The 22,683-nt window shown below is 36.1% G+C and overlaps 1 protein-coding gene across 1 annotated transcript in view; it reads left to right on the plus strand.

The window, feature by feature from the left end:
* The first annotated feature begins 8,425 nt into the window (after positions 1 to 8,425).
* gfra4a (GDNF family receptor alpha 4a) overlaps positions 8,426 to 22,683 on the plus strand; it is a 114,619-nt gene continuing 100,361 nt past the window's right edge. Inside the window, exon 1 of the mRNA XM_042736609.1 lies at positions 8,426 to 8,934. Within this exon, the coding sequence (XP_042592543.1) occupies positions 8,892 to 8,934 (43 nt within the window). The 5' untranslated portion in view covers positions 8,426 to 8,891. The remainder of the gene's footprint in view (positions 8,935 to 22,683) is intronic.

Below are 22,683 nucleotides of genomic sequence, written 5' to 3' on the forward strand. Positions count from 1 at the left end.
CTTTGCCAAGAACATGATTCTGAATTGTCTCATCTTGTCATCATAGTTCACCATTACATGCACCTCTCACACCTTCTGTTTATGCCCTTCATGGTCCATGCAAGACTCTTTTCTCCCGTGCATTTGCTGTCTATGCATCATGTCACATCTGATATCCTGTGCCAGACGCTGGAGGCTGGCATTACTGCCGCAGGAACTTCACTAACACATTTATCTAACCGCTGCAGTGCCGAGGGGCAGCAGATGCAACAGAAGCATGGCATAAGTCTGCGGCTGGTTTGAGGTTTTCACTGCACCGAGCAAAATGAACAGTCTTTGATGTAGCCACAGGACTGTCTCATTTTTCGCCATCGTTTTTCTGCACTTACATATTTTACAACCCAAGTGCTGCCATGGGACAAAATAATTTCCCCCTAAAACAGCAGAAGTAGCGATTCTCCATGCCAATTCTCCCTACTGAAACCAAAAGTGATGTCTTTCTCACACCAGTTTAGTAGACGCTACTATCTTAACTATTTTTCAGAAACGTGAAAGTAGCACAGCTTTCAAAATAGTTGAACAGAAACTACTTTTCAGTAGTTGTGTAGCATATCAAAATGCTACATTGCTGTTTATAACTAACGTCACATTGTTTGTGTAAGCAGTTTAACTGCTGAGCGTGCTGATATAATAATCACACATGCCCTCCTAAATGCCCTCTCTCTCATATATTGTAGTATAGGGGTTGAAAGTCTAATTCATTCTAGTGAATTAACTAATTCAGACAGTGTCAAGCAAGCACAAATACCAAAAATGATTCACTTATTCGAGTCCCAGTGCTGTGGGAATTAAATTTCTATCATACATGACCACCATCCTTCTGAGGTGACTATAGAAATCTTTGCACAAATATAAATGGTTTATGGGGGTAAAAAATGAAGTAGAGAATCATTTCACTCTTGGGTTTAATTTGATAAGGTTTATGGATATTAAATTACAGAACTGAATCATCTGAATCAGCAGATCCTGTGATTTAATTTTACTTATAATATTTTCTTCAAAACTTTCACAAAAGCACATATTCCAAGTCTAGACGCATATTCTCATATTCACTTCACTGAACCCACAAAAGAGGACAGTGTTTAAGCTATTATTTGAAGCAGTCACTAACATGTACACACATACTCTCTGTTATGGCTTTTAATGTATACGCTAAATCATTTTTCCACCTTTACTGTCAAAACCGGATCAAAAATTATATCTTTATGGGTACAAAAGCTAATTTAGTAATTTATACCTTTATGGTATGATTATGATGCTTTTAAAGGTACATTTTTTATTTTCAAAAAAAAAAAAAAAAAATGTTGGTTTGCTTATTTGATTAACACATTTTTAAAAAAAATTTGTTCATATTTAAATTCCCCATACACTTATTTTCTTAAAGTCAGCATGAAATGGAAACCTTATATTTTCTAAATGCAACTTATCGGTCTAAATGTGAACATTTCATCGATGCACAAGCTTTTATGGTTACAAAAATTTAGCTCGTAATTTTTAATCAAAATGTCATAACTGGATCTTCTAATGAAATGACACTGGTAGACTGTGTAAGTCTAAGTCAGTGGCTTCCATCAACTGTTTGGTTCCCTATTCTTCAAAATATCTTCTTTTGAGTTCATCAGAAGATAGAAACTTGTACATATTTGGAACAACTTGAGAATTTTTATTTTTGGCTGAACTATCCCTTTAAATTCATACTCAACCGTGCATTTAGATATATCTTCATTAAGTCAACAACCAATGGATAAAACCAGTCCCCACTGTACCCTTTTCCCCATTTTGACAATCCATTTCTATCATATGTATGTCAAAATATGGAAGAAAACAGTTGTTGCTTCTTTCATTACATAGATACTTTAAACTGATGTCCATGTTTCTATTAGTGTTACAGCCCACCTCATCTATTACTGTACAACTCACCCTGTGGGGTAGATTGTAACAGCAGTACTCTTTGTACTTGACATATAAATTACTTTAATTTTCAGCATTTAAAGGTGAAAAATAATTTATCAAGGTTGAGATACAGAGCACAGATGTTACAGCAAAAAGTGTTACAACCTTCAAACTAACTGCTCTTTGCTACTTTACCAATGACTAACTCTATCGAATGGTGGGGTGGTTACAGATAGGTGTGTGAAAAAACATGCATTTTTCTACCTCAACAGCATGAGGTTTGTCCTCCTAGTATTTAAAGCATGGAAGGGGTGGAAAATACAGGGGCAAATGCTATATTTTCTTGTCACTGCGAGCTTGGAGCCCCACACCCTCTGTTTCTCTCTCTCTCTCTCTCTCTCTCTCTCTCTCTCTCTCTCTCTCTCTCTCTCTTGCTCCTTCACTCGGTCAGACGTTAAGTTATTCACCCTCATTATATAGGGCACTTCTGCTGGGACTTGTGTTCAGTAATTCATCCAAGGATGCCCCTGTGGGACAATTTCTAGGTGAATCCTATCTTTATCACCTTGCCCCACAATCCCCCCACTCACACCCACTGCTGCATGCTGTGCAATATCATTACATAACCCACACTATAACATGACCATAAGCAAAAGTTCACTCTGCGGCCATTTTTGCAAAACCCCCAGGCAGCTATTTTCTGTGTACTTGAATGGGTCAAGTATGAAATCTCCAAAACGGTTTGTCAAGATTACGTTTCAGTGACATATTTCAAATCGCCAATAAAATCTGACAAAATGGCATCATCAATTTTGATCTTTTTTTAATCAAAATCAGGCTTAAAAACTATTTTTCAGGTTGGTCAATCTAATGCGAATTAGGGTTCTATATCAATAAGGCCTGTGTCATGCAATACCCTATGCAGTATCTTATCACCCTTCCTCAACTCATTTCATTGGCTGAGACAACTTTTTAATGGGTGCTCTATTCAGTGCCTGATTTGAAATTATACAAATTGTATTTATTCAGTGTATTTAATCTTATGTATATTTTTTTTTACCCGAAATTAACTAAATAATATAAATGACTTTTTTCAACCAATGTTTTTGCCTTACCTTAAATTATTAAGGTAAGCCTATATTTAAAATGTTTATTTAAGAGCATTCAGAATGGATTTAGATGGAAAATGCATGTTTCTGTCATTCAGTCATATCTGTAAATAAAGAAAATGACTATTGCTATAAGGTGTTGTAGTAGCTAGAAGCTACAACAAATGAACCTTTATTAATAAAACATGAATCAGCACTGACTTGACTTTTCAAAAATACATTTAGTTTGCATAGCAGCACATTTGCTGGGCATTGACTGGGCTAACCAATCTAGGCTGAAATGTGTTTATGCAGTTTAAGGTTAAAACACATTATTTTCCACATACTGTACATTATTGTTTCTCCTCTATGCCCCGCCTTTCTTAAATGCAATGATTTTTACAAAGCTCATCGTTCCGAAAAGCTAGGTGTTCCCTTATTGGCCAGCTATCCAGTGTGTTGTCATTGGCCGAATCCCTCAAGCGTGTGACGGAAATGTGCGGCAAGACAAAAAACTATAAAACCCATTATAAACGAGGGATTTGTTGGATCCAGTGGGGGACATAATTACTGATTATAATGACTTTTTATGCTTCGGATCTTCTAATGTTTCTCTATAGCACTGAAACCTACAGATATCCAAGTTGCGCTCCCTGTGCAACTGATACTTAACTGCCATTGGCTAGTCTGCATTCAAGGGGAGGTGCTTACTGATAGATCAACTGTGCTTTCAGTTAACTTTTTGTTAGCAAGCTTACTAATGAAATTAATTAATGGTTAATTAGTTGGAAGAAGATATCACAACAATGTGCTATTCTATTTTGATCAGGCATTAAAGGGTAAAATACTTTTTTAAGAATAAAAAAACCCTCCAATTTCTTCAGAGATCATTAGATTAAGAGCTGAAAGAAAAACTGGATTTCAAGAGAATTTAGGGCTTTCATTATGAGGTGAATCAATGTCCTGATCTTTCAGAACATTGCAAATAGATGACAGTAATAGTCATTACTCAGTTAAAAGAGATAAATGAGTCACATGAGCAAAGGTGGGGCCAGAAGACACTATTTTCTAAATCAATTCCAGGAAGTTTTAGAATTGTTATAGCTGGCGATGTCTGAAGATGTGCTGTATATATGCATGTATGTTTGTGTGTGTTTCAAGTAATGTATATTATGAAGAGATGCTGCTCTCCGGGTCACCAAGATATGAAACCATATGAGTACATATTCAAGGTTGTATGTGAAAGCGTGACTTGTTGTCTCCTCGCTTCCCAGGAAAAATCACACATCACATGCCCTTCCTGTGCACATTAAAATTAGTCTCACATCAGATGCATCATGCTGAAATTTTATGTCGCACATATAGTAGACACACACACACACACACACACACACACACACACACACACAGATTTTACCCTCCTGTGGCTCCATTGACTCATGGCATATTAATGTCTCATGGAGTTGGTATAATAAGTAAAAAGCAGTGTTGTCACCTACCTCTGTTTCTGCTGACACGTTCCTTCTACTCACAGACATGGAGGTCAACTTTGTAAGCCCACACAATTACAACAATGAAAGCAATTACACAAGGATGACATTATAAATTAATTGAAAATGAGTCCTGTTATTGTGTTATAATTGTCTGTTGAGTCAATAAATTAGGATGGTGTCATGTCAGAGGAGCTTGATGATTGGTGAGGACAGAAAGGGTCTTTCAGCAAGTTTAGTCAGTGTTTGCCCCTGAAAAAAATAAAGTCATTTGCATCTCAGGTTCAGAATTAAATCTCCTTTGAGGTAATTGCATGAATGAATGCATTAGTAGATGAACGATGGAATGAATGAGAAATACCAGTTATATTCTCTTAGGTGTGAGAAAATTATTGCTAATAGTTTTATATTCCATAAATAAATGGATAAATGTCTGCTGGAACAGAATGAAATGGAACACTTTTTTTCAGAAATTATGTCATGTTGAATTAAATACAGCAGACTTCAAACAAAGCATATTTATTAAATCCTGTCAATCACACCACCATGGTAAATAAATAACCACTTGCCTCAGCCTTCTGACAATTCTTCCTTCTTCCTCCACAGATTCAGCTTCATTTCTATTACAGGTAACACTTTACAATACTGTTCCTTGCTTAATGAATACCTACACAGGAACAAACAAGCAATGTTTCACAGCATAAAAATATTAACATTTTGCTATTAACCAACAAGACACTCTGATATACACATTTATTAATTAATAGCACTCAGTTGAATGTGCTAGTTCACTATTATTTTTCATACCTCTCAGAGAAAGTCACTGGGCTACCATAATTCTAACAATACTTATCAATGAAAACCTAATCGTAATGTACAGAATCTTCTAACCATTCATAAACTCCATTACCACATTCAAATAAGTGCATCAAGTTAATCAGAGTTTCTTGTTAGTTAACAGTAGTTATTAAAATAGTAGTTAATATTGTGTTACTCATTTGTTTCTGTGTAGTTATTCATTAATGACAAAAGTGTTACCTTATGTATTTAATCACATGATGAATCAAATTTCCTTTGATAAATCCTTTTGAAAAATAATACAATTAATTTAACTAAGAAAAAAAGATTTTCAGAACTCAATATAATATATATATATATATATATATATATATTTTTTTTTTTTTTGAAAATATGCAGCAGAACATCTTGTTACAAAATACTTGGATTTCTAATGTCAGAAACTCAATAATTGACTTACCACATTTACATAATAATGAATCTATGTTCAGAAACTGAGGTCATACTGATGGCCTGAGGTCATAAAAAGGAAGTAAATTAGTACTGTAGGTTACCATTATTCCTAAACACCTGAAAAACTAATAAAATAGTAATATGAGTTGTTGAGAAATGTTGCCAAACAATTTTGTTCCTGTAGCATCTGCTGCTTTAAATTTTCTTTGGAAAGATCCCAGTGTTAAAAACAAACAGCTTATGTACATTTTTATGTTCATTTTAGTCCAAATGAAGATTGGCGGGGGATGGTTGAGGCCACAGACAAATTCAAAGCATGTACATTTGAACTTGATTATAATTATGCATGATTATGTATATACATTCATACAAAACTCAAAGGTGCAAGCATTTGATAGATGAACTAATTACAGGAGATTAAAGTTCAGGCTAAGCTGAGATGAAATGGCTGAGATGATAAGCCCTGGCAATGTATCAAAAACTTAATAACAGCAACTTGTCATTCAAAACCATGAATTTCAAGAGAAAGGAAAATAAGAATCATGAGATATAGGATGGCTGTATCATGGGAAAGTTGTCACAAGGTCTGTATGTACTGTATAAGGTTTTTGGGTTACACTTTATTTTAAGTGGTCCTTGTTACAGTGTAATTATACATGTAAGTATAGAGTAATATTAATTAACTACATGTACTTACTTTGTGGTTAGGGTTATTTATTATGGTTTTCCTTAGGGTTACTTGCATGTAATTATGTATGATTTATTCTTATTATAGTAGTAAGTATATGTAACAATGTAACAATGACGCCTTAAAATAAAGTGTTACCGGTTTTTGCATATATATATATATATATATATATATATATATATATATATATATATATATATATATATATATATATATATATATATATATTAAACATTAAATGTATGGTTATAAAACACATGGTAACACATGACACTAAAATATAGCAATAAACATTAATTCAACAACATAAGATGTAACAAAACCCTTATGTACATAAGAAAAACCAAAGAAGAAATTTGTTATTTCAATAAAAAAAACATGCATGAAATATGACAACTTGCCCCATTATCAGTACCTTTTTCCTGGCTACTCTTTGCACAATAACTTGTATCCTTCAAATAGACTTAATAATATAAAGAGTGTAACAATCCGCCAACTTTTAAAACCCACAACATACTATTATATACAACCACATTTTACATTTATTATGCTTCTAACTGCATACACTTTCACTTACATTTTCTCTGTCTTTTACAGAAGTTCTGAGAGAAGAACCAGGATGAAAGTAAAGAGGACTTGCTGTAGAGTCATCACCTGTCAGCACTGCGCAAAAGGACTTTCTGTTATCTCTCTCTCTCTCTCTCTCTCTCTCTCTCTCTCTCTCTCTCAACAGATGGGCCGTTAGTATGCCTGTTTCCACAGTTTTCCAGCTTGTGAGAGAGGATGCTGTGCCAAACCCCTGCTGGCAAACATTTTACTGGCCAAACACACTCTCTCTAGCAATCTATCGGTCTTACTTTTTTCTCACTTGTTCACTCTCTCTTCCCTGTCAGTCAAAATACCTGCAGCAGGTATTATGTCATAATTATTACATCCACACTTCAAAGGTGCCACAGCACCGAGAACAAAAGTGATGAAAAGAAGAAACATACAGTGAGATCGAACACAGCTCAAGCAATCACACACATTTTCAACCTTTGCCAAAACTAATGGAAATGTCACTCATTTCTTATTTACACTGAGGCTGAGAGCTCTGCTTCCCAGCTTGAATGAATATTTCTCTCTGTTGAAATTGTTGTAGTGGCATGGAACACAAACTAAATAAATAAATATTCATTGATTCTTGGAAAAAAGTCTTCACAAGTTGAAAAAAATTTATGCATCAAGGAATTATTTTGGATTAATCTCTACAACATATTTAGAGGTTTTCACTTATATTTGAGTGCATCTTCTTCTACTGTTGCTGACAAACTAACTACACATTTCACTACTAACATTACCAACTTAAAATGAGACTTAAAAAAATCTGAACATAATTATAATTTATCTTTGTGTGCATTCATCTCTAAACTGTTCTAGTTTTTTTATTTGGTTTTATTTTTTAGCATAGTAGTAGACATTTTTTTGTTTGTTCTGTGAGAAAACAAAATAACAAAAAAAAAAAAATACTAAAAATAAAAAAATAACAGTTTCTATATTATGTGATAGAGTTGACATAATAGTTGTGACAATAATATATACACAAGTACAGGTGGTTTTGTAGTACTGAGTGATAATGCATTTTTTATTATTATTTTAAAAAAGTTTTTTTTTTTTATTTGTTTGTTATCGTCATTATATGTGATTAATTTCAGTGTAACTGTTGCTATTTTAAGTGATATCATGTTTTGTCCCACGTCTCAAGAACCAGCGTAGCATTCAAATGATGACCAGAAATAGTTTTATTTTTGAAAGCTTTACAAATAAAATGATATTTTCTCACCGCATGGATGTGGGTGACCTTCTAACATACCACAGAATACACTAATCTAGGAAATTTACGTTTCTGTTTTTGAAACATTTTATCTTGTAACACAATTCGATATCCCATGTTCCACAGAGTATGACATTTAATTGCATTCTCTTTCCAAACATTTGCTCCTCTCTGCTGTCAGTAGAGTTAGAGGGCAGAGCGCAGTGCTCTTACGCGTCCAGTGATTTGGTGTCAGTGCAGTTCTCATGCGTTCAGGAGTTAGACAGAGACGCAGCACCAGACGAAAAACAGCAGCATTTACTCCCGAAGACCGGCACCGCGCTTCAATTAGTGTCTTGAGTGCTAATGAGGTTTTTAACGCAGCATACAAACTTGGTAATGAAATAGTGCCGTTTCGTGACACTGATTTTGTGCAACTGTTTCCCTCGACCTGGCGCCAGATTTGCTGGGGAATAAAAGATGATTCTCGACGTGCTCTGTTCCTATGAAATGATTTGGATTGCGTCTCGCATTTTTGGAGGAATTCAGCACTGAACGCAGTACGACGTTTTCTGGACAACTTTGGTGCCAGTGGACACGGGCAGTCGCGAAAGTCTTTTACTGCCTCAAGATTGTTGGCTCTAAGCAGGATGGACTTCATCGGGCTCTACTTGTTCCAGCTGGCAATTTTTGGTGAGTTTTCTTCCGATTAATTCTGCTGATTTGAGGGGAACGGAGGATGATCTCAGTTGCAGCTGTTGCGGATGTGAAGGGAAAGAAGAATCCCTTCTTTGCCTGCAGACGCACGAATCATCTCGTGTCGCTGCGTTTTAACTTCAACTTGTTTCTTTTGCGATTGCAATGTTGTTTTAAGTTATTCTAACCGAAAGATGCAGTGTTTCGGGTGTTGGGACGTTTATATTATCTCTGGTTTGATTGTCAGGACGCTAGATTTTCAGTGCGCACTTAAGTGTCATTATCATGTTTGGCACACCAAATGAGACGCATCGGACGACCCGCTAATGCGATTACGTATGTGTCAGAATTACCTGTCGCTTGTATTTAATGTGCAAATGCACGGCACATTACCTCCATCATTAAAGCAGCAGCCCGACACCCAGTCCGTCAAGCTGTGCGCGTCATCGTGGATCTCGCGCGGTCCGCAGGTAGAGTGCAGGACGCATCCTACTGCAGCTATGCAAATGCCTTTAAAGAATTATGACGAGCCAGCAGCCTGACACTGTGGAGTCATGAGCTCTTGTCAAAAGCGTTTGCGACGGATACCTCCTAACTAGACCCCATGCCGCTGGCTCCTGTCGTCCTGTCGTTCCATTTGTGTATTCCACTGAGACTTAGTTTTGTCAAACAGTCTCAAGAGAAGCGCTTGTGCATTGGGCAACAGGCTGAAAGCAGACGTTTTGAGGCAATCTTTCTTGGCATGCCATGGTGGAGAAAAAAAAAAAAAATTTCAGATTGATGATGACAGTCCTGTTTTTCCCTCTAAGATTGTATGATGCTTAATAGCCTCACTGAAGCATTACTGCTAGAGTCGTGCTTCATTTAGTGCTTTTAGATTTAAATTTCCATATTGAATATGGACCATAAATGGGTTACATTTATGAAATAAATGTGAATGTCACAATGTTTTTAAGTATACACTCACACAAACTTAAAAAGGAACAAAGAGAAAGTGGGAGGTGTGGGAGACGTTATGGTCATTAGAAGTGTCTTGTCATTGAGCGCCCTTATATTTTCAAGTGGATTTTGACTGCAACTTCCCCCAAAAGGTAGCTATCTTTGATAATTATCAGAAGTAATGCAGATCATTTACTTTGAACAGAAAACTGTCATCATCCAGCAATCCAGTTTGCAACAGCATGCATATGCCACTTTTCAGTGGAACACATAAATAGTTATTATCAAAATGTCAAAGCTTTCTTTTACATGCAACAAAGATGGATTGTCTGTAAAGTTCAGTTGCAATTTTGCTTGATTTACTAAAAAAAGATTCAATATTTAGTTGAACTGGGCTTTTCCTTGCACAGTGTCTGAAAATTGTATCAATAGCCAAAACATGTGTTACCCTTACATAATGAAGTGCTAAGCTGATTTAAGGTGTTATCTAGCCTAGGGCAACAAATGAAACCAAGACCGCCACTGGTGCAACATTAAATTAAAAAAAGGTGCATGATACCCTTTCTTGACAAGAAAGCAATAGGCCACAATAGGTTCGTAATAGGATTGTGAGCAAAAATCAAAAGCCACAAGTGGGACAGGATTAAAAACAGGAGTAAAACCAGAACAGACATTCAATCACGGGCTAGTCTTGAAAATAAGAGCATACTGTCAGTGTAACGTATATACTCTCTCTCTTTCTGACACATACTGGTTTTCCACTGAGGTTCACAAGCTGAGGACGAAAGACATATAGCCACCAGCTAGACAGGATTGTCATACAGTCATTGACGTAGAGTGACACTTTTGCACTGATTTTCACACGTTTGTTTTGGTGGTGGTTGAGAATTTCCATTGGCTTTGGTCTAATGATATTTTCTGTCTCTTAACCCAAAACTAACCTTCACACAACCTTTTTGCATTTTTATTAAGACACATTCAGTATGTTTATTAAGCTGTTTAGACGATATCAGGTTTTGCTTTCCTTGTGGGGACATTTTATTCTTAGCATTTTGAAGTCAGCATGTGTTCATTTAGCCTCTTTTCAGAAATGCAATACACTGCATACAGCAACTATTTTGGGTCAATCTATGAAGCGTCCTCTCCTGCAGGGGAGATACAAGCAATGTGAGAGATGATTGGTTTGTGTCCTTCTGTGTCACTCTTAACTTTGACAGCCATCATGGTTCCAGTCCAAGGAGAAACGTTAATGGGCTTTGTCAACTGTTTTGTTGCAGTGTAATCATTTAGAGAAACTTTGCTACCAAGTCTACAACATAATCATGTCAAATGTGGGAATAAAATATGATTAAGTTATGAATGAATAAAGAAGAGAAGAACTATTACCATACAATTTCGTGTTACATTACTTTATACTTTTTGAAGTGCTCATTCTAAGACTTTAGTGTAGTTATGAGTCTTTGAGCAAATCCGAATTACCCTTTCTCAAGGTATTAATACAAGTGATCATATGTAATTTCCAACTGTTAACAACAGTGTGAGATTCATGCATGCGAGGCAAATGAATTCCACCTTTCCTAGACTAATGTTCATTTAGCCCTTTAAGCTCTTAGGGGATTGAATAAATTTGTTAGCCGCACATTTAGTAGCCTTGAATTGTGGCAGATTACATTATGCGGTGCTGTTCATTGCACCATGCTGGGATATGAATTCATTCTGGCACGTTGCTGTTTCTCACCAGCATTAATGTGAATGGCCCCTCCCCTCCCCTTCTGGCCTGTCCAGGTTCTCTGTCTTCACCCTGCTAATTATCCTCTGCATACATCTCTTAGTCTATTCGTTTGGCATGATTTTTGGTGTGACTTTTTAATAAGCTGTCCCTGTGAGTGAATATTGACTGGGATTGACTTGATTCAGCCGGGGTTAAGTAGGCGGGATAGATGAGTATTAATGTGCGGTGAGTAGACAGGGCTGTTATGTGTCTCAATAAAGGACTCATCGCACAGAATTTGGTCTAAAGGTGGAATCTTTGACCAAAATCTTATATAATAGCATGAGTAATCGTGAAAAATGTAAATTTTGGCATCATTTACTTACTCTTATTAAATTCCACATTCATAAGACTTTGGTTCATCACAAATTAAGTTATTTTTACAGAAACCTGAGAGATTTTCGTCTCTCCTTTAAAGTTTTATTCGCCCCAAACTTCAGCGCTTTTAAAAGTTCATAAGAAAATTGAGCTGTCATCTTTGATCGTTTTATATGATGAGCAGATTTAATTTGGCAACACAGTAAAAAGGTTTTTATTCATACATAAACAACTGATAAATGCACACATATACTGTAGAGCACATTAAATATGACTTGCAAAAACAAACAAATAACAAACGTTTGAGGTTCTGTTTACTATATTTGATAAGCTCTGTGTGAGTTGATCAGTTGTTTATATGTGAACAAAAGCCTAAATTAAATTTGTTCAGTGTTTAAAGTGATGTCTTTTCGGAGTGATATGATTCATATGGATTACTTTTATGAACTTTTTGAATTTTCAAAGTTTCAGTGTATTGAACTTTCAATGGAGGAACAAAAATCTCCCAGGTTTCATAAAAATATATATATCTTTAACTGTATTTCCAAGATGAATAAAAGTTTTATGGGTTTGAAATTACTTAAGGGTGAGATGAAAAATTATAAATGATAGAAATTGAAGTTTTGGTTGACTTTATTTTTAATTAATATTTTGTAACCTCATCCTTGTTATGACTTTGGGACAGCTTTAAACTTTAGTGTGTCTTTGTATCTTTTGGTGACTAACAAGCCAGCAACCCTGACTTATTAATGTTTAATAAACTAAATAAAAAAAAAATAGTAAAATAAGTGGTGGTTTTTATATAAATTCATGCATTTTGGTTGGTACAAAACTTATGATTTAAAAAAAAAAGAAAAGGAGATCAATCCCTAAATGCTACCCTCTGTAGAACATAAGCAGATCATATGAAAGTGTATGAATGAGAATGAGATCATACAAATACACGCCAATTCACCACCAATTCGCCGAAACATAATATAGAGTGAATTGCAATGAGTATGTTGGTAGAATTATTAGCTTGAGCAGTAAGCTCTCACCTCTTAGGAGGAGCTACTAAATATAACATTCACTGACATTTAAGTTATTCTTAGATTCCTGTATGAGATCTGAGGATATTGCAGTACAATTTTTCATTATAACTATTTAATTATAGCTTTTCAGCCATTTATTGGCAGTAGTGTTGTTTTGCTGAGCAGCTCTATATTTTCCTAACAGACTCAAAATCGTATCTGTCAGTAATGTATGCTAGGTTTTATTCAAGTTATGAGTTCATTCATTTCTCCAACACAATGATTCTCCATACCAAAATGGAGAATCTGCTCATCTGCATGTTTATTTATTTATTTTTCAAATGAAAACATAAACACGGGGTTTCTACAGGTTTGATGAAGGTAAATTTAAGACCTTTTTAAGAGAAAATAAAGACAAGCTAAGGAACACAGTTAAAGGTACCCAATACATCAATATGTTCTCTTAATGTAAATGTCCAGGGAACACAATGAGTTGTACTGACATCACTTAAAAGTTTGAAAATACAACTTCCAACAGCTTTCCATTACAATATGGAAATAACTTTTACTGTGCCTTCAGATCGCACTGCAAAAAAGTTTGTCATCTGTATTTTTGTTTTTGTCTTGTTTTCCAGTGAAGCAAAATTACATAAGATATGTCTTGTTTATGGTCAAAATTGATCAAAGTTTTTGATAGAAACAAGAACAAAGAGCTGACATTTTCCATCTGCATCTCCAGAAAATGCGTATTGTTTTAAAGATGTTTAGATATTTGTGTTGGAAAACAAGACAAAAATACAAGATGCGCCTTTTTGCAATGCATACAACTTTTATTGATTTAAGAATTCCTGTTATGATTTAAGGCATTGTTAAGGCCTTAAATTGTGGATGGGGATGAATTAAGACATTTTAAGACCCCCAGAAACCCTGTGAGCAGCATAAAACAATGCAAGTATGCCACAGATTCAAATAAGACAAAGAACCGACATACTGTAAGAGAAAATGAACATGTTGTCCCTCCTAATGCCCCTGTTCATGGATATGTACTGCAGTATATACTAGATCAAGATGACACATTTCTGCCATCAAATCACCCAGTCCTAATGTGGTGTTGTATCTAGCACACCTGACGATATGTATAGACCTATATGTGTGAGGTCAGGTCTGAAATACGCACCCTTGGTGCGAGCTCATTTAGAGTCAGTCATCCATTCAGTCGGCATGTTGCACAGGATCCAACCCCCCCTCCAACCCCATCATCTGGAGAGAACAGAGAAGAAAAGAGAAGAAATTGAGACCTTTTTTGGATTTAGATAAAGGAAAGCACACCCACCCACCCACACACACATACACAATCGTGGAGTGGGCAGAGTGGACTGGAGCGCAGGAGGAGGTGACAGAGCCGCTCATTATGTTAACGGCCCGTCATTCCACCGTCTTTTGTAAAGGCACGATTAAACTGCCAGGACAATTACCAGAGCCTCAATAAAAGAATCTGGCATTTTTACGACTTCCATGCGGCATACTGACAGGCGGAATGGGAAAGGCCGGAGATTGTCTGGAGTGATTTTATCTCGGCAGGGTGCTGAAGAATGCTACCACCTTGCTCACAAGCAGAGACTTCTTGTTAGTGCTACAGAGGCTGGTTGTGAATAAGGGGGAATTGAGGCTGAGTCACAGTCATGTGAATACAAATGAACAGAGTTCAGACTCTTGTCGAGTTCATGTGCCGCAACCACACGAATACAGATCAACAATGCAGGGTTTGATGGTCTCTGCCTGGGAGGGGATATAAAGTGATGTGTGAACTGAGGCACGTTTTGTTCTGTTTACTGTAGCCTTTCTGTCCCTTCTATCTGCGAGAGACTTTTGATCATGAAGAACAAAACACTCAAGCTTGGAGAATGTGTGAACCTCAACCCCTGTAGAGCCGACATGTGCCTTTGGCTTGAACCGAGTGTGTGTTTGGGGTTCAAAATGAACTTTCTGCAGTGGCTAGTGAAAAAAGAAAATCTTTTGTAATATAATTTCATTTTTGGTGGCCATTAAACTGCATTTAACATTATTCTTTTGCAAAATATATTTTATAAAATATAATTTTCTTCTGTAAAACTGTAAACAATGTCATTTTAAGTTTATTGCAATGCTTTTTTAAGTGTTATTTTTAAAAACGTACCAGATGGCACCATAATCTGTAAAAAATTAAATATTAAAGAACTAATAATTTCCTACATGTAAAATTGTGTTTGTTTAAAAATACTGATCAAACTGATTGTTAGTCTATAGTCATTGACCATGGTAATGCAAACAGTACAGGTCATTGTCTCACTTGCAGCATCAATACAGGCTAAGACTGTCTCTATCTCTTTAAAAAGAAATACAAAAATGTGAAGATTTTGTGGTGTAATGCAAGGAATATTTTGCGTCATGAACTTCTGGGGAAAAAAAAAAATCCTACAGTGCTGAATCTTTCACTGAGATATAAGCTGTTTAAAGATAAAGGAAGATGTGTCAGATTGACAGATAAGTTGTCACTTACATCAGCAAGGCTAAAATTATCATTCATGCAGTTCTTTTTAACCATGTAATGCAGCTTTTCCTAAAAAAGTTGCCGACCAACTCTGTTTGCTCACTAAATCTATTTTTACTTGTATTTGTCGTGTGGCGAGTGGTAAATTTGGACCCTGTGTTTACAGATCAACTGCAATGATGTGGCGCCTGTGAATTCTCACAATACAGACAATAAAAAGTTGCCTGCAGTCTGGCATAAACATTATCTCTGCTAGCTCTAATGAAACCTGCATGCATCCTTTCTAGCGATGGTGTTACTAAACCTCATTCACATGCATTAAAGCCTCTCATTGCATATAAACTCAAAGACAAAAGGGGCATCACCTCTGGTGTAACATGACTAATTCTTTCTGTATATGTAACATATATGGTGTACTGCCAGCTGTCACTATGCTCATTACAGTCAAGGGCTAAAGTCAGCAGGCTTGGCATGGCATCAGTCATAATTAGGTTAGGCCACACTGGATATAGTTCTGCCTTTGATCCCTTCATGTTCATTTGGGAGCTGATGGAAAGGACCGATAGGTCACATCAGGGCAACCAGTGGCAGAATCTGTGGGTAGTTCAGCTAAACACACTGAGTTGATTGGTTCCTAATGAGTGGTTCACCAAAACGCACTGAGCTGATTGGCCTGTAATTAGCAGACTGACAAAAAGCACCATGCTGATTGGCTCATAATGAGGACAAAATATGGTGGAGGCTGATAAACCAGTCATTAACAGAGCAGGTGTCTGTTGAGAACAAGCACTGTGAAGTTGGTTTATAAATTAAACAGAGAGCACAGTTTTGTATAGTTTGACAAGAAAGCAAGCCATCGGCCTATTCTGTATGATTGCATAATAGATGCATTTTCTCTTAAAAAACAGCTCATAAAAGACTTTTGAAGCTTCAAATATGCACTTTAGCTTTGAATACAATTCACAAAGAGCTCTAAAAAAATTGCTGTTATCTTTTGATTTATCTTTTATAAAAGATGAGGCAATATTTGACAAACAACACACTGCAATACAGAATACAGCAGCGGAAGAAAAAATAGACAGTGAGAGAATGCAAAATTTGTAAAGGGGTCATTAAATATATTTATTTATTTTATCATTCCATTGTTCTCCTGACATCCATTAGTCATTTTTTTTTTGTAAAGGTTTGCACCAACACCTTTGCACCTTTTCTAAGGGGAAAGCCCTCTTTGTATTGATCCTTATATTCCATTCTTCAATAACAGCCACAGAACAGAAAGTTGAACATGGGATTTGATGATTAGGAGCAGAACAACTCAAATCTTCTTGTTTTGGTTTGTAAGCATAATGGTTTTATTCATTACTTACTGTAACAGGGTGAACTAAAAACTAGGTATTGTTGATGTGTTGTGCTGAGGAACTGTCATATGTTAATTTAGTCATCTATATGATGTCATAAATGTGAAATGAGTTGCTTTTATAGGCATAAATTGTCATTTTGGACCGATGAGTAAAGTCAGTGTTATTTGAATAGCTCTTTTAACAATATGCATTGTTTTAAGGCAGCTTTAAAGAAAATCAAGATCTTAATGTCTATATAATACTGTATATTATTACACAGCTCTGTGGAATACTTGATTCTGATTGGTCAGTCGCGACATTCCGAGGTATGTTATCCCTCGATAACAACCGGTAAAAATTAATAACACAGGCTCATCCGGGTAACTGAAGTTGGCGCTATACTCTTGCTAGGAACTTTTTTTTGTTGGTAGGGTTTTTCTTTGTAGAAAGCTTTGAGTTTGTTTAGCTAATAAAATATAAAAACTCGATTAAAAATTGTATACAATTATTTAATTAGGTCATCCTGGTATCATGGACTTGCTCTCTCGTTTCATACAAACCCAGATGCTGCCATTTTGCAACATTTGTTTTGTATGTGGTAACGGATTACAAGATATAACTAACAAACTGGTCAGATTTTCATCTTAAATCTTTTATCGACATAATTATTTGCGTGGTGAAATATTGTGTAATAAGTGGTTTGACTGTCTAGTTTGAACGTGCCTCCTGCTCGCAACTGCTGTATTAATGAAAGCTTTGCGTTCAAATATTTCAACTCAAATCAATATTATGTGTCTAATTATTTACCTGTGTGGCAAGTAGCCATGTAATAAGCGGGATAATGTACATCCAGCCAGTTGTTATCGCAGAATAACCCCCTTCAGGGTGATACAGGACTCCTCTGCTTCGCGTTGGGTTCCTGATCACCCTGTCGGGGGTTATACTGCGATAACAACCGGCTAAATATTGTACACTCAAAACAGTTTATGCTTTAAAATAAAAAAAGAGATTTTTTTTTTTTTTTTATCATACGGTCCCTTTAAAAATAGTGCTGAAACAGCTCAGTCTGAGTAATTTTACTTCATTTAACTTGGACTTCTGTTGATTTGCCCTACTCAAAATCGTGCCACATTTCTTAGTCTATTTCTTCTATACATGGCCACACACTACATTATTCAGAGAGTGTTAACTAATCAGAAGCTTAATGCCTTGTTCTATTTATTACTTTATTTATTTATTTAACTAATCACAAAGGTTTTATTGCATTGGTAGGTTTTTGGGTTAGTTAATATAATTTGCTTAATAAATTATAATTAGTAATTACTGTTAATAATTAGCTTTATATAAAACAATTTTTTAAATATATGTCTTCATTTATATCTAGGTAAACATTTCTATGTGTGTGTTTCCCAGTTAAATGCTTTAGTTGTTTTGTGTATTAGTCCCATGCTCCATAGTACCTTACCACAGCGAACAGCGTGTTTACATTACAGTCAGACCATTGTGATAGCATGCAACTCTATCTCTCTCTCTCTCTCTCTCTCTCTCTCACACACACACACACACACACATACACATACACATACAGCCTTACACATGTGCACTCAACTGTTGGTTTGTTTGCAATTACAAGGCAATTCACTCCCCTGATCTCTCAATCTCATTCTTACTGCTCTGTTCTATTTTATTCAATAAAACTCATTTCTAGCTTGTCTTTGTAGGGGCTACTGTATAGATTGGCCAGAATGGTATAGGTTTGTAGGTAAAGTGAATTTGTTGCTCCTACCTGGATTGCCTTCGGTTTTAACTTTTTGAGTTAAAGTGCAGAGATAAATGGTGTCAATATGAGAAGGTGAGCTAATCTATATTTAAAATGACTCTCTTGTTATGCACAGGTGCTACAGTTTGATGGCCATCACTGAAGGGTACAAAGTAGTTTAATTAAGTTTATGTGGTCTTTGCTGAAGGCAATACATTTGTACATAAATAGTGGGATCTAAAAGTCTGGGGGCACAATGAAAATTTGGGATTCAAAGTTTAACTAAAACCTTGAAATAAACTGAAAGGATATTGAAAATTTTAAAGCAAATAAACATTTTGATGGAAAATGGATTTGGATAATTCTCAAATCACGTTGGATACCATGGTCATGAGATTTGTCAAAAATGTATGGAGTCAATTAATTGATATTCCGATAATTTAATTTGCTACGAAAAAAAAATTAACTTGCGGTCTCAGATTTTAAATGCACATTCTCGCACACACAAATGCAAATGCAAATGCAAAAAAAACCCTTAAAAATCATCATTTAAAATTGGTTAAACATGACAATGAAGACAAAAGGTTGCATAGGGAGTGCTGTGTTGATCAAATGGTCATCAGTGTTAGCGGCTGGAGAGATGGACAGTTATTAAGCAGCGTTTATTGATCCCCGTCTTCTCGACATGCTCCCGGGATTACCCACTGTCCTCCTCGAGGGCTATCAATGTTCATTAGTCAGTGTGACGCAGAGTGATGTTCCTGCTGTTCTGGAGTTCTGGAGAGATAGATGAAGCATTGGAGGTGAGAGTATTGATACCATCACAGCGTGTGGGTGGCAGCGTTTGATTTAAGTCTAAGTCGTGTCCACTCAACAGATGGCTAACAGCAGAGGTGCAGCCACATTCCCAGCATGCAGTGGTAAAAACATAAATGGTCTCCCTGGACTGGTGTGTGTGTGTATATGGTAAGATTTTTTTCATGAGTAAAATGAGAAATCTGTGAATTATTACAAATTAAAATAACTGTTTTAATATATTTCAAAATTTAATTTATTCCTGTGATGGACAGCTGAATTGTTGGCTTTATTACACCAGTCTTCAGTGTCACATGATCTTTAAGGAAATATTCTAATATGCTGATTTGCTGCTAACTAGCTAAACTCATTTCTTATTATTTTCAATGCTGAAAACAGTTAAATGCTGTTAAATATAGTTGTGGAAACTGTGGAAACTTTTACTTTAGAAATGTCTGTAATGTCACTTTTGATCAATTTAATGCATCATAGCTGAATAAATGTATCATTGACTTTAAAAAATATCTCGCTGCCCCCAAACCTTTTGTCATTGTAGTTTGTCATCCATTTCTTCAAGCTGTAAGCCTATGTATCATATGGGCATTGGAGGCTCATTTTATCCTATAGTATCCATTTTGCAAAAGCCTTAACTCAAAAAGATAAAGCTAAGTGCCATGTACTGTATCTTAACAATGTCCTACATCAATTTTCTCTACATCATCATAACTCTGGACATAAAGGAATTCAATTTGAAAGAAACCAAAAAACTTTTTTGGACATAAACATATTTAAGTCCCAGTCTGTGCTGTCTGTCCTTTTCAGGTCTACTAACGTCATGTTTGAGTGTCACAGTCATTTCTAGTGTGGATTACCCCTTGTTTTGGATTTATTAAAGACTGTTTCTCTGATCCAGATCTCCGTCATTCTCTCTGACACAGTGTGTCAAAGTTCTAAGGTTATGTAGTTATTTTTTAGAAAATGCACAGCTCAAGTAGATGCAAGCAGGTCTTAACTGCATTATACTTTCATACCACCTCGCCAAATGATTTCAGTTACTTCAAAGTTCCTTACAGCCTTTAACAACAAAAGAATCAAAACTCACAAAAACACTGACCAATCAAACAAATATAACAAACGACAGGATAAAAACGACAATCTATTTCCATGTTTTTCAAACAAAATTACATCCTATTATCTATAAAAAGCATGCTTTCTTTTTTCCTGCTCTCTCTACCATAAAAAAAGTGCACACATACAGTACAGACACACTTGAGCACAGAAACTTGTTGTCAGCACTGCTCTGCAACATTATCAGTAAAATAGTAATATTGAATACTTTTGAGAATCAGTTAAACTTACAGGTTCACTATTAGATGCTGCTGCCAAATGCTGTTAAGAGACGCACGAACTCAAGCTCAAGCCTCCAATACTGGCTCTAAAATCACATTTTGGAATTGTCAGTAGAAGCTCGGGATGAGATGTTATACACAAGAGCATTTTAAGGACAAAACCCTGACACATTTCTTCAAATAAATCATCTGAACAATATCTTGAGGTGTGGTAACCATAATATAAGTGGAATAACTGACTCCAGGCCATTGAAATTAGGTGATCCTCAAATCTGGCTCGCGAGATCCACTTTCCTTCAGAGTTTAGCTCTAACCCTAATCAAACAAACCTACCTGTGATTTTCTAATGATCCTGAAGACAGTGATTAGCAAACTCAGGTGTGTTTGATTAGGGTTAGAGCTAAATTCTGCAGGAAAGTGGATCTCGTGAGCCAGATTTGAGGATCACTGATGTAAGGAATAATTGACGACAGGCTGTTGAATTATTATAAAAATAATGCACACCCAAGGTGATGATGGGTTACACCTCGAATGTGCATTATTTTTCTAATAATTCAATGTAAGTTCCTTACAGCCGGAGTCAATTATTCTGTTTATACTATGGTTACCCCATCTCAAGACATCGATCAGATGATATATTTCAAGGCATTCATCCGGTTTGGAGTAGGATTAATTTATTCCGCATCTCATCCAATGCCTCCGTTGCTAATTCCAAAACGTAATTTTAGACCTACAGTAGTAACGGTGCCCTCAGGAAAATTAACCATGGTTTAATTTGGAGTCTGTGGAGTCTGTGTCTCTCAAAAATGTTCGGCAGCAGCATCCCTACTAATAGTGGAACTTTAAGTTAATTTTCTTCACGTAAACTGCCGTTACCTCACTTGTGAGAAATGTAATTTATCTTTAATGTTGCCAAACTTTTTTACTGATAAATCATCAGAGTGTCCAGTGTCATAGTGGGTTTCGGTTATTTCGCTGTTGTAAGACCTTTGAAATTACTGAAATCATTTTGCGAAATGATATGGAACTATAATGCAGTAAAGACCTGCCTGGAACTACATTCGCCGTGCATTTCCCTGAAAATAATTGCACACCTTAAAACATTCATCAGCCAATCAGATTCAAGCATTCAATGTCCCTGTAGTATAAAATAAAAATTATGCACACCTGAGGTGTAACTGCCACAAATTCAGCGGCTCACCATCATTTATTCCCTACAAGTCCTCCTTCACCACAGACAAAAATAACAGATTACTACTTCCTAAAAATTCTCTCACATAATCCATTTTGTGTTTGGCCGCCTAGAAAGAAGTGGAGCTTTGTCTTACCCCGTGGCTCACCTCGCCCTAATCTCCACTAATATCGGGAACACTGTGTAAAAATTTACAGCTGTAGTTTTTTAATACAGTCACAAGCAATATTGGTTAATCATTTTTTGGCTACCACCTCCAGCTCGACCACCTGCTGTAACATGCCAGGTGTTTTGGGAGGAGAAGAATGCTGTGATTTAATCAGCTACAGCTTTTTCAGGGCTAATCCACTTAATTGTGTTGACCTTTTTGTGTGCACTTTTTTCATCTGCACAAAACCTTGTGTTTTCTAGTGCATGCTGATACTTTTTGTGGCAAAATAAAGGACAGCAGCATATATCTTGTATTGTCGTGCATTCTAGTGTGGTGAGGCAATAGGGATTTAATCAGATATTCTGTCTGTGCAGACAGAGCCTGTGTTCTGATCAACATGAGCTGCAGTGTGTGTTTAACAAGGCTGATCACAGACAGACCACACCTGTTTCTCCTGTTCAATCTAGGGTAGACAGGAGTGCAACAGCATTTTATTGGTTTGAAGTATTTTACAGGATTGGGGAGAGAGAAAGAGAGCAGGAGGGAGAGAAATGGAGGAGAACACAATGAAAAAGCGGCACGCACACTCACG

This window comes from Cyprinus carpio, chromosome B13 (assembly GCF_018340385.1).
Source record: "Cyprinus carpio isolate SPL01 chromosome B13, ASM1834038v1, whole genome shotgun sequence".
Taxonomy (NCBI): domain Eukaryota; kingdom Metazoa; phylum Chordata; class Actinopteri; order Cypriniformes; family Cyprinidae; genus Cyprinus; species Cyprinus carpio.